The sequence below is a fragment of the Pangasianodon hypophthalmus genome, chromosome 9, assembly GCF_027358585.1.
Source record: "Pangasianodon hypophthalmus isolate fPanHyp1 chromosome 9, fPanHyp1.pri, whole genome shotgun sequence".
NCBI classification, from domain to species: domain Eukaryota; kingdom Metazoa; phylum Chordata; class Actinopteri; order Siluriformes; family Pangasiidae; genus Pangasianodon; species Pangasianodon hypophthalmus.
The window spans coordinates 21,664,537-21,678,294 of record NC_069718.1 but is presented as its reverse complement, the minus strand read 5'-3'; the positions used below and the strand labels follow the sequence as shown (position 1 = coordinate 21,678,294).

Below are 13,758 nucleotides of genomic sequence, written 5' to 3'. Positions count from 1 at the left end.
TGTGTGCCTGGAGTTTGGTAAGAAAGACGTTCAAAGTATGGTATGAAAGTGTTCAATCAGCAGACATCCTTCACACCTAGCAAGCAAATCAAATAGACAGCCTATAGGGGCTGTTTACACAGAAAAAAAAGAAAAGTGTGTATGATTTGTTATCCATGGAATGTCACATTGCGGAATGACCTCTCAAGGTTGATGCATTATGGCCAGTAATATCTCTTCACTTTCATTACACAGGACATTTTATAAATATTATTGTCATAACATGTCTCTGTGTTTTGGCTGATGTTACTCTCAGAGGTTTTGGCTTACTGGGAGTCACGCTGTTTAATTTATCTCAGATTAACAGAGTTTTTATTTACTCCAGGCTAAATATGCACTGGCTGAATCACACAAGCCTCAAAGACAGCTTTGATTTTTAGAGCCTGCCACTTTAGTTGAAATGGTAATGTGCCAGTTAACTGATGGAGTGCGATGCTGAAGGAGTTTTAAAGACTGGCGTTAGAATTTTTATTTATTTTTTTATTTTTGGGCTGGAAATGTCATATTGTGTTTTATGCTGCAACTACCTCTAATCTGCTGTGTCTAATCAGGTAGTCATTACACAAATGCACATTACTTCAAAAGACCATATAAGACCACAACAGCCCACTCCAATGTCTTTGTTCTATGTTCCTGTTTTGGTTTTAATACTGAGTGGATATCTTGTCAGCCTGCAATCCACATGGTTCTTGATGGTTTTTTTAAACAGGAAACTTAAAGAATGTTGCTATTTGGTGGCTGTGTAGCCACTCTTTGATTAACTATGATGTGAGTTTATAAGAAAATACACACACACACACACACACACACGTTTGTCTTACCATAATTGTGAGTACCTTCCATTGCCATAATTATATACCTGACCCTAAACCACATTTGGAGACATACACTGAAATTAAGAAGGTGTATTTCAGACACATTGATACCAGTTATGTTTAAAATTACAAAAATGTAACTTCCATAGTGCTAGAATTTTCATATGTACTGCCTAAACTGAATCAACAAATATGTTAAAAACTTTTCTGTTTAAGTCTGGTTTATATAGGTATGTGTGAGCATAGATTTCTGGAGCCCAGTTTACAATGATGTGTGTGCATGCATGATTAGTTCATATAAACATTCTTCTCACTCATGGCCTGCTTCTTATTTTCTTATTAACCATCTTAAAATCATGTGCACATGAGCCAGTGCATTGACTCTATGCTTCTAAATACACAATGAAATATATCTGATAGCCAGTAGCCACTCATAAAACAAAGATAACAAATGACAGCTAATAGGTCTGACACTACAAACTTGTATCTGATATTTATTAGGAATTTGAATCAAATGCTTGTAGGTATTGCTAAAATATTATGTTTTCTTTCTCTGGCATACAGTCAGTCTTACTGTCCTTTGTGTTTAGATTTTTTTCTCAAAAGATTTTAGATTAAATAATGCTTATGTCATGCATGCTTTTTTTTTTTTTAAGTTTTTGTGCATATAAGAGCACTCTTAAATCAGTGTTGGGTTTCTCATTTTCTACAGAATGATGACCAGGCTAGTGAATAGATTTTATAGGCTTTACTGCTGATGCTGCCTACTGCTGATACTTTGCCTGGTGTTATTCAGTGCACTGATGCACATGCCATTATTGTAGGGCTTTTGTTTGTTTGTTTTAAATTACACACCTTAAAAATGATTTTACTATGGCATAAGACTGTATTTCCAAGAAGACTGTTTAGCACATGATTCCAGTACAGCATGATTTATGACCTGCTATGCAGTACAGAGACTCACTAGAAGCTACAGTATCTCATGTCAAACCGCTCTATGAGTGTGCTTGAAAGTTTACTGGCTTCTCTTTTAACTTTCACAATCCTCACACTTGACAATAACCACTGCTGGTGAGTACTTACCCATCACACAGTTGTGGAGTGAGCAGGCGATGAGAAGAAAATGATATGTGCTGTGGTTGAGTGGGAATACACATGGAGTTAATCTGGGTTCTAGCAGTTCTTTACCATAATCACCAAAGAACAGGTTTATTTCTGTACAGAAATCTGCTGATTTGCACCACACTGATATCAGATTCCCCAGTTTCTGGTTATACTTTTACTCTGAGTGAAAGCTCACAATAAATGCAATTATCTTACACTATTTGTTGGCCTGAATTATATGCCAATCCAATAATTATTAGGAACATTAATGAAATAATCCTGCTGCACTGAAGAACAAAAATATTTTACGTACACTATATGGCCAAACGTTTGTGACCTGATCATAACATTCTTATATTGGCCTTCCCCAAACTGTTCCCACAACTTTGGCAACACATGTCTTTGTATGCCTTAACATTACAATTTCTCTTCACTGGAACAAAGAGGCCCAAATCTGTTCCAGCATGATAATGCCCCTGTGCACAAAGTGAGCTCCATGAAAACTTGGTTTGCCAAGGTTGTAGTGGAAGAACTCAAACGTCCTGCAAAGAGCCCTGACTTCAACCCCACTGAACACCTTCACACCAGGCTTCCACGCCTCAACCCCACTGAACACCTTCACACCAGGCCTCCTCGCCTAACATCAGTGCCTGACCTCACTACTGCTCTTGTAGCTGAATGAACACAAATCCCCACAGCCATGCTCTAAAATTTAATGGAAAGCCTTCCCAGAAGAGTAGAGGATATTATAACAGTAAAGATGGATTAAACATGGAATTGGGTTGTTGAAAAAGCACGTATGGGTGTGATGGTCAGATGTCCACAAACTTTTCGCCATATAGCATATGTGTTGGAAGCCTGTTGTTTTCCATTACATGTCCAGTTTTTCTCATGACACTTGTTTTAACTGGATATATGTTGTAGTGCAATTGTTATGTCCCAAGAGCCATTTCTGTAAATGTGTGTAGTGGCTGATTAGTATTTTAGCTCAGGAAATGAGCAATTTCATAGTTGTGTTGAAATTCCAGTAGGGTCTCTCACAGTATGTGCTGGGAATTGGTAGAACTGCTAATGATATGGGATGTTGAAAGAATGTTAGGGATGTAGCTGAATTCGAGTGTATTATTCAGATTGAACAGGTACAGTATTGCAAATGAATATAAACACAGACACGAATAGTAGGCAGAGTTTTTTTTTTTTTTTTTAAAGATTGCCGGAAAGAACATCTTTTCGAGAGTAGATCCTGCTGGAAGCAACAAAAAAAGTCACTTGTGTGGTAGGAGATATTTTCACTTTTTGAGCATGAACGGACAGGGAAAGATCCTTACTCTTTACTAACTGCCTAGAACAATAATCTCATGGTGGATTAAATTATGTATTTTATATTTATGTTTACATGTTTATATTCAGGAAAATAGAATCATCTTAATTCCTTAGAAAACATCACATGCAGGTAAAAACAAACAAAAAAAAAAACCAAGCTGAATTCACACACCATACAGACAGTGCCTCCTAGGAATATATCCAAATATAAATACATTCGAGCTGAACAGATAATGTGATTTAAACAAAGAGGCATGCTTTCTTTTTTTTTTTTTCAAGAACACTTGTGTGAGTGGTAGGGGGCTTGGTGGTTAGTACTGTTGCCTCGCAAATCCGGGGTTCAAATCCTGTCTCTGCCCTGTGTGCACAGAGCTTGTATGTTCTCCCCATGCCTTGGGGATTTTGCCCTCCAGTCCAAAGACATGACTTGTAGGCTCTCTTAAAAATTGTCTGTATTGTGTGAATGGGTGTGTAATTGTGCCATGCGATGGATTGGCACCCAGTCCAGGGTGTCCCCTGGGATAGGATCCAGGCTCCCCACGACCCAGTGTAAGCAGTACGGAAAATGGATGGTGCAAGTGGTAGGTTTTTACTTTTATGTAATGCTGACTCGAGCCAAGTTCATTAACATGATTAGAATAGTAGGCATGGTACTCTGTGCAAACTCACCCAAAATTCACAAAAGAAATATGTTTTTAGGTTTTCTTATGATGGCCATATTTTCTCAGTTAAGCAAAGTTTAAAATAAAATACCATATAGACTTTTTTACCAGTTACCAATTTAATTGTATAAAATTTTTGTTAAAGATTCATTAAAACTTTTTTAACCATTTATGCAAAAAAGGGAACATTAAACCCAGACTAACACTGTATGTAATATGTGGATGAAGGTACAGCATTCTGAAGCAGATAAGATATATAGTTATAGCTATATTTTTGTGCAAGTGATTAGAGTCATAAATATTACCTACAAGATAATTTACCTATATGGTTTTATGAGCTCGCTGTCACTACTGTTGGTTTAAATATCTGCCAGAATGAAGTGCAAACAAACAATATGATAGGTCTGTAATTATGATTAATTAAAATGAAAAATAAATACCTTACTATCAACTTCAAAATTACAGGCATGGCATGCTTAATATTCACATCAGTCTTTTCTCTCTCTAGGCATAGAATAGTCTGAATTCTTTCTGATCTACATTTTGATTTCTGATTGAGTGGCACGATGACCTAACCTGAGCTGACAGTACTTTTAGTGTCATATGTGCTCAGCTTTAGGAACAAATATTTGAAATCCATCTGAAAGGCACTGTAGTCTTTTATCTGGGGAATGACATACTGTATATGTTGTAGCAGTCTCAGACCTAGAGAACAGTCTATCATAATATATATATATATATATATATGATAAGAATGCCATTCCTCAGAGGTAATTCAGAGACATTGTACATTTTGTTTGAAGAAAAGTAATTAAACAGGTTTCCCATGCATTTGATGTCAGTAGACTGAAGCAGACTTTGCAGTGAAGACCATTAAAACTTACTTTACGAAATGTCTACATTTAAACAGTTACTTACACAAAAGATTACAAAACCATGTATCTACTCTTCTCTACATCCTGGGCTCATGGTAATGTAGTTGCTGATTACATTGAAGATAAAGACATGGTTAATGTAGGGGACAGTAAGTGTGTGAGAAAAACAGGAAGGCTATTCTGGGATATGTGAACTGAACAGTAGTGCTGGTTGTGGAAAGACATTTTCTGGAAATTTTAGTGTATACTTCTGAGGGAGCCCTCAGAGGACTAAGTGTTTATCTCTCAGAGAAGGCTCCACTTAGAACCCTTTTTTCTAAGAGTGCAATCGGCCAGAAAATTTTGATCGTCCATCTGACATAAACACCGCTTTAACCCTTAGAATGCATGAAGTGGTCAATTCATTTACCTTTTGTCCTTTTTATTATAATTTTTTATCTTTATAAAAGTATTCTTGATCTTTCACTTGATATGCCTCTTCCATGTATATCTCATTTTGTCTATTGTTCTATTGTTTAATTGTTCATGTGATAGGGTAAGTTTTATCTACAAAAAATATATAAAAATATATGACAGTTTTGAAACACAGATTTTCAAATATTCTGAATTTGCTAGCTAGCAAGCTACTAGAGCTAATACCTAGTTAGCTAGCAAAATATAATGAGTTAGCTAGCTAACTAGCTAGCTAGTGAGTGGAACCCGATGTGGTCTTCTGCTGTTGTAGCCCATCCATCTCAAGGTTTGGCATGTTGTGTGCTTATGCTTTTCTGCTCATCAGTGTTGTAAAGAGTGGTTATTTGAGTTACCATAAACTTCCTGTCAGCTTGAAGCAGTACAGCCATTTTCCTCTGACCTCTCTTATCAGCATGCTGTTTTTTCCCTCAGAACTATTCGCTGGATGCTTTTTGTTTTTCGCACCATTCTCTGTAAACTCTAGTGACTGTTGTATGTAAAAATCTTTAGGAGTTTCAAACCAACCCTTCTGGTACCAAAAACCATACCAAGGTCAAAGTCACTGAAATCACATTTTCCCCCATTCTGATGTTTGATGTGAAATTTAACTGAAGCACTTGACCTGTATCTGCATGATTGGCTGATTGGTGTTCCTATTTAAGTGACAGGTGAGTGTATAGTATGTACATGGGAAGTGAACAAAAAATGACTAAAACATTAAAACATTTGTGCATCATCGAATTCTCAAATTATTGCATTAAACTAAAGATTAAGATAAAAACATGATACTTTTTCTTTGATGAAAACCACTGATTCCAATACTGGTCATTTTGACCACCTTTATGCATTCATGTAGGATTTTTGGATCATCCATTCTAGGTTTAAAAGCAGAATATGAAAAACTACTGCACACATTTTAGAGAATGCTAGTTAAACATGTAACAGTGTAAGCCCTGATGCCTGCTATCCAGTGCAGATAGTACCATATGGCACATACTGGGCACAGCAAGGAACGCTCAGCAGGCTGAGATTACACACAGGGCTCCTGGGGAAATGAGGGAGACAGAGCTGCCTTGAGATGGCTGTAACACAATTATGAGCACCCAGCAAGACACCATTCACAGTGGTGTGATGCACTGCAATGGCCACAATCAAAGTAGATGGGAACTTTTTGTAGTCCCTGTAGGAAGGCTAATACTTTGGTTCTTTGGCCATAACTTTGTACAATAACCACAAGCACATCTGTGGGAAAGTTATGAGGTTGAATTCTTGGTGTTAGGAATGTTAATGAATAATAATTTGGTACAAAAATTAATCATCAAGGTAAATTTATTAGTACTATAGCCATATCAGTGTTAGACTGCTAATGACAAAAGATGATAGATGAAGATATCTATTCTATTACTCATTAAAAAAAATCACTAAATTTAATCTTTAGCCACTTAACACTGAAACGTTTATAGAGAATATAATAAATACTATAAACATAATAAATAAGGCTGATGCTTTTATTATTATATACTGTCAATAACTACACTAAAGTCAACACATAGTTTGTACCATTCACTGGCTACAAGCCTCTCTTCAATCGCACTATACATCTCCAGGAGCTGAATGTGTTCCCTCAGCCAGAGGTTCAAATTGCTAAGGCTCTGCGCCACCTTTTTGCTTATCCAGCTCATTATTATTATCGCACAGGTGTGATTCTAGTGGAGAGAGATCTTTCACTTCACATGTTCTCTTCATCATGAAACTACTCTCTAACATATCACTATTTCTGCTATAACTGACCATTATTAGAATAAAGTTTCTTTTATGTAACTGCTAATGTTGACACCCCCCACCCCTTTCCACATCACACACTGCATCCTGCTTCAGGACACACACTTGGGACAAAGAGAGTATGTACAAAAACCAAGCATGTACAGTAATTACTCTTTCTAACAAGCAAACCCTGTTGGTGCAATGTGACCCTATTTCACAATGCTGAGAAAAAGACAGTGAAAGGAAAGAGTGATTTATTGTGTTTTTGCAACTGAAAACATCAATATGCATGGGACGGCAACAGACCTTGCATCAACAACACTTCAACCAGCATTATTAATTTTATATTGTTCTACTTGATGTCAAAATGTTACACTTTGATAAAACATTTCATACAAATGTAGAATATCTGATATGGCATACAGACCCCCCCAAAAAAACATTTCATTTGCTGCCATTTAGAAATCGAACTGTACATCATCAACGGCTTTAACACATGTACAAACAACAAGATGAATTGAATTTTAAAGTCACAGTTAAACTGCTAAAATAATCTAACTCCATATGTAGGAAGATAAATATGAAAAGATTGCTAACACAACCACAATTACATTCTCTATGTAAAATAATAAGATGGCATTAATTGGTAAACAGCATCTCATACTTGGTTGCAGGAGTTAAGTTCAGTTAGATCAGTTAGTTGTGTAACTTAAAAATAAATAATGCAGTAGGAGTAAATGGGATATGAGGACTGGAAAAGCGAGGAAAATCTAATCATAACAGACAGAAATGTGGTGTTCTTTGCTCGGAAGGAACACGCATTGGAAAGGGGAGCATGTAGGGGCAGAGGGCACATATAACAACACAAATCATGCTTTCAATATAAGCAACTGAAACATAATCATTTGTGGCACAAAAGGCTCAAGAGGTCACTGTGTAATCTTGTAAACAAAAAACAAGTTCTCAGAAGACCAGGAACACTGAGTACTACATCACAGTCAATAAATTTTTTTTCTATTTTCCACTGCTGTACATTTCTATACATATTTAAAAGCAAGAAACATGTATTTCAACTGCAGGTCATTTCATTTCTGTGTTTCAGTTGTATAGTTTGTACTGCCATGAAAATGGCAGTATAGGCTCACTGGAGCCAAAATACATTTTGAACCAGCTCATTTGATGGGCACAGAACTACCTTGTGCTTGGTGATTACATCTATGGTGCTTTCTCTATGCTTGAGATTTACTGCATAGTCTACACACAAATTATCACCCTGTTCCCAACAGGACTTTATAAACATGTGACTCTAAAAGCATCACGTCTCTGGCCGAGTAGATTGAGAGGAATGCTCAAGGTCTTTTAAACTACATATGGGGCTCCGATTGCCGATCTTGGTGAGTACAGTGGCCTTCCGTAAGCTGCTGTCTGAATCCTCCTTCTTGTCATTGTGGTGTATTTTCTGACGGCAGGGGAAGCAGTGTGTGAAATCCTGAAGGAGATGACCACTGAAGATCATATAGATCCAGGGGTTACAGCAGCTGTTCAAGCTCGCCAGCAAGGCTGAGAGAGTCACTGCCATGTTCTCTGAATCTGGTAGTGTAACATATTATAGGAGAACTTCAGTCATTTTTTTTCTACCACAAGATATGAAGAGCAATTCAACATTACCAAAAGGGCCTATAATAAGAAGGCAAATATGCTGTGACAATCATTAAGTGTAGTCACTTGCAATTCCAAGATTTAAAAAAATCACATTATTAATTCATGCCAGTTGCTAGGTTTCATTTTGTCTGTAGCTAATCAAATGAAAGAATTAAATTAGCTCAGTGTAAGACAGTGTGGAAACCATTGTGAAACCTTAAACATCTGGAATGACATATATGTAAAGAAAGCAGGATTTGTTAAAGTGTTTATTAACAATAATGTTACAGATTTAAGAAGGTTGTGGTGCATAAATTAGGCTACACTTATGGATAGGTTTACTAGTTAAATCCTTCATAAAACGTTACATACCGTCCCAAAGGAAGTTCTTATCCCAGACCGACCACATCTGCACGATGAAAAACGGCGCCCAGCACACTATGTACACCAGCACGATGACAAATGTCATTTTGACAGTCTTAAGTTTGGCTCTAGATATGGTGGTCACACTGCTCACCGAGCTGTTCCCTATCAGCCCGCTTTTGCACGCTGTAGGCCTATTTCTTGTCTTGCACCTGATGTTCCTCCAGATGCTGTGGCATATGAAGCTGTAACATATGATCAGCACGATGACAGGCACAAGGAAGATGCCCACTGTGATCCAGGTGATGTAGGCTCGGATGCCCCACGGTTTGATGAAGTGGCCCCAGCAGTCGTAGACGTCTGAGCCATTGCGGATCTCACTGAGTGAGAAGATAAAGTACTGTGGGGTGCTGAGCACAAGGCTGCCCAGCCACGTGCTGCCGATCATGACGTAGGAGCGGCGTGTGGGCTGCTGCAAGGTCTTCAGCGGGTGGCATATAGCGATGTAGCGGTCCACCGTCATCATCACCATCATGTAAGTGGATGCAAACATACCCAGCACCTGGAGGTGCTTCACAATCCGGCACAGGAAGTCTGGCCCGTAGAAGCGGAATGTGATCTCCCAGCAGAGCTGCGGCAACACTTGGAAAAAAGCCACCACCAGGTCTGCCAGGCTCAGGTGCTTGATAAAGAGATGCATGCGTGACGGCTTCTTCTTCGTCTTGCACATCGCTGCCAAGACGGTGAAGTTGCCCGCGACGGCCACGACGAAGGTCAGGCTCAACACCGTGATCTCCAGCTTGGCCACCTCCTCGTTCCGAGCAAAAGGGTCACTTTCATTGGTTGACAAATTCATTGCTGAAGCACGGAGGAAAACGGTAATCTGAGTGCCAGGTTAAGCCAGAATAGTGTGAGTAAAGGCAGATCTGAGAGGGAGAAACGCGCAGGTTGAGATTCTTTAAGGCAATCTCCTGTTGCGCGCTACTTTCATCCACAGGCACTCAAAAGCGCACTTCTCTCAGAGCGCAGCGCGCGCGCACTCTGGCAGACGGAGAGCTCTGCTCCTCCGGCTTCTCTCCTCCTCTGTTTTTGTCTTCTTCTGTGGCGTAATTCAGATCAGAGCACCTATAACCGCATCACATTTCAGATACCGTGAGAACACCCACTGTTTCGGGTCTGCAGTCAGCCATACAGCCCCCAGGCAGCCAAAGCCCACACCCATAAATGCTTCTTTACAAATTCAAACTCACACCAAATGTGTTGGGGTTGGCAAACAAACACATATAATGCATGCAACATAAACTATATAACAGGCTACGGATTAAGGAAAAAAACAAGCTCAATATTAGGAAGTGTATTTATTTAGTCCTTTATTAAAAATTGTGCTACATGGCAATGTACAGTGGGGTCCAAAGGTCTGAGAAAACTAGTGAAAATATTTCTGTTTGGCATTTTCATTACAAATGACATCAGCAACAGTGAAAAGGAAAGTCATAGAAATATTTACATGAATTTCAGAGTTTCTTAGTATCTTGTATGTCCCCTTTATGCTTTAATGACAGTGTGCACTCGAGCTGGCATGGACTCCACAAGTTTGTGCAAAAACTTATGATCCATTTTAGATCAAATCCATCAAAGTGTCATCTGAACACATGCTTCAGTAGAAGGGATAAGACTCATGGAAAATCTGAACTTTTGTACAATGCAGTTAACATGGTCAATATCACAAATTTGCTTACATTTAAATAGGGACCCAGAAATTTTGCATTGAATATTGCATAGTCAATATGTTGCACATTTCCTTTTTTTGTTTTAGAATTTTCAAAATTCTAAAACTTTCTGTTTATTTCCTGTTTTAAATAAATAAATAAATAATCCCAGCTTTTCAACATTGTCTCAGGCTTTTGGACCCCACTGTATATAATCTCTCAACAATGATTCCATCCTCTAAAATAAGTAAAAGTTTTTTTTTATGTATTATTTTTTAATGTATTTTTACAGAATTCCATAGAGAATAGCACAACAATATTACAAAAGAAATGTTAATTATGACTGTATGTTAGGAGCATGTGTTTCCACTTGAATGGCATTCTATGCACCACAGCATTTTGTTATAGTAAATAATATATTCTTGAAGCATCTTTTTATCCTTTAGTATATTATGAGACTAGATTTTAACCCTACAGTTTATAATATGCCCAACACAAAAATATACAATATCAAAGACATAAAATATATGACCATCCAAAACATAATCTAGTAAACATTACACCCAGCAGAGAATATGGCATGACCTTACCCTTTTAACCATACATAACAATACATAAAAATTCAGTTAATAAATAACCAAATTTTCTATTATATCAATATAATCAATAATTGGATTCAATGTCAAATTGCACTGATGGTATACATTTTTCTATTATTGCTTCATTTCATATGTATGATGGAAAATCTAATTTAGGTTAAATCGACCTGCTTATTGTTCTGCTACATTTTTTTGTTTGTTTGTTGTGTAATATTGGATTGAATACAAATTCATCTATATAAACCAAGCACTTCTAACATGCAATGTGCAAAATTCAATGGTTGTGAAATATATTGAATGATCTGAGTGTCTTCTCTGATTCATTTAATTAAATGGTAAATAACTATATGCTGTGCTGCTCAGTCCGTGTGTGTGTGTGTGTGTGTGTGTGTGTGTGTGTGTGTGTGAATGTGAGAGAGAGAGAGAGAGAGAGAGAGAGAGAGAGAGCTTAAGTTGCTTTAAGATTATATCAGTGACAGACACAAAAGAACAATATGAGGAAGTTAGACAGCAGCAGGGACATTTTGTACTTGAAAAGACTTAAGACATGGTACAAAAAACAAGACACACTCAGATAGAGATGTGATCCTTACATGAGAAAAAATTATCCTCAGTTCATTAATAGAATATAATATAATTAGAAATAATAGAATTATTTTCATAGAGTGAACATTTTTCATTTGGAAAAAAGTATGCATACTATACTAAAACTACTTTTTAAACATTTCAAAAGTACCAGGATCATTTGTATTTACTTCCTTCAAAATGAATTATTAAAAATTGCATTGATAATGACAGGACCCACGTCTAATGGAAGCTGCAAGGTTAATTTCCTCTTTGAAGCTTATTAATTTAATGATATTTTTACAAAGCTCTGTCATGTCATTTAAAACAGTTACCAATATTTGCTGAATATTAAATTGCTTAAATGTAATTTAATTTAAGAATATAGACTCAGACTATTAGAGCATGGAAGAATTGATCCAATGTGATGTGTCAAGGATGGTACATGTTGCAGATCTCAAGAAAATACTTAATTATGTATAATGTGTAATAAAAGAACCAACATATTAATGTCAAATATTAAATTAGGGCTTGAGTCACCATTTGCCAGTTCAATTCAATTTCTGCACCTTAACTGTTTTGAGTGAAGTAATAATATAATAAATACCTAATCATAAAAGTAGTTCTTCCACTCCATTCTTGGCAAAACATGTCTTCATGGAGCTCACTTTGTGCATACAGGCATTGTCATTCTGGACAGGTTCTAGCCCCTTAGTTCCAATGAAGAGAAATTGCAATAATGCTACAGCATACAAAGACATTCCATACAAATGTGTGCTTCCAATTTTGTGGCAACAGTTTGGGGAAGGGGCACATATGGGTGTGATGGTCGGGTGTCCACAAACCTTTGGCCCTATAGTGTACTTTAAACCAAAACTTTACATAAGCACTTAAACATGTTTAGATCTGGTACCTGTGACATTATTAACTTGGAGCTTAACTTCATACCATTACTCCTGACATCACACTTTAATATACTTTACAGGAATTACATGAGGGCAGTATTAACTTGAAATATGATCTCATGGGAATATGGGAACATTATGGGAACAGTGTTTACATTATGCAGTGCACCTGGTCCTGTAAAATGGCTTCATACTCCTTGGCTGTTATGTAATCATGCAGAGCAGTCATCACACCTAATGACTCACATGAGATGCATGACCATGTTTACCAGAGGACCTTAGACACTGTAAATTAAAGGCCTTCTTTTGCTTTTATCAAAAGTAAAATGATGAAAGGAAGATGATGCTCGACAATTCATCATACTGTCATACTACTACTACATGTTTCCCCTTCATATTACCGTATGAATCTTGTCACATGGCTATTTCTTTAAATACAAATGGTTGGTCTTGACATAAATTCTTTAATTCATTATATATATATATATATATATATATATATATATATATATATATATATATATATATAAATATATGTATGTGTATGTATATATATATATATATATATATATATATATATATATATATATACATATATATATATATGTGTATGTGTATGTGTGTATATATATATATATATCTGAGGTGGTGATTTAATTCTGTGGTCATTTTTGAGGTCAGGATGTTGATGTGGTTTTTAACTACCCTATTAAATTGTCTAGCAACTACAGCAACCTGCCATTAATTTCCCAAACAAAGAGATGAAAACAGAACATACTGTATTCACATGCACATACACAGATATAACAGACATGTCTGACCTTGCAAATGTTAAGGCTTTTCAAAGGAATACGTCCTCCATAGCCTGGCATATTCCAGTTGTAAAGGCGGAAACATCTTAATAACCGTACTGAAAGCACACATTCCCAAAACAGCTGCGTG

General features: G+C 36.8%; 1 protein-coding gene across 1 annotated transcript; it reads right to left on the bottom strand.

Annotated features, from left to right (window-relative positions):
- Positions 1-7,274: 7,274 nt before the first annotated feature.
- avpr1aa (arginine vasopressin receptor 1Aa) lies at positions 7,275-10,127 on the bottom strand. Its single transcript, XM_026918803.3, has 2 exons — positions 9,049-10,127; positions 7,275-8,625 (listed from the first exon to the last, which is right to left on the bottom strand). The coding sequence occupies exons 1-2, from the start codon at positions 9,893-9,895 to the stop codon at positions 8,351-8,353; spliced, it is 1,122 nt and encodes a 373-aa protein (XP_026774604.3). The 5' UTR covers positions 9,896-10,127; the 3' UTR covers positions 7,275-8,350.
- Positions 10,128-13,758: the final 3,631 nt, after the last annotated feature.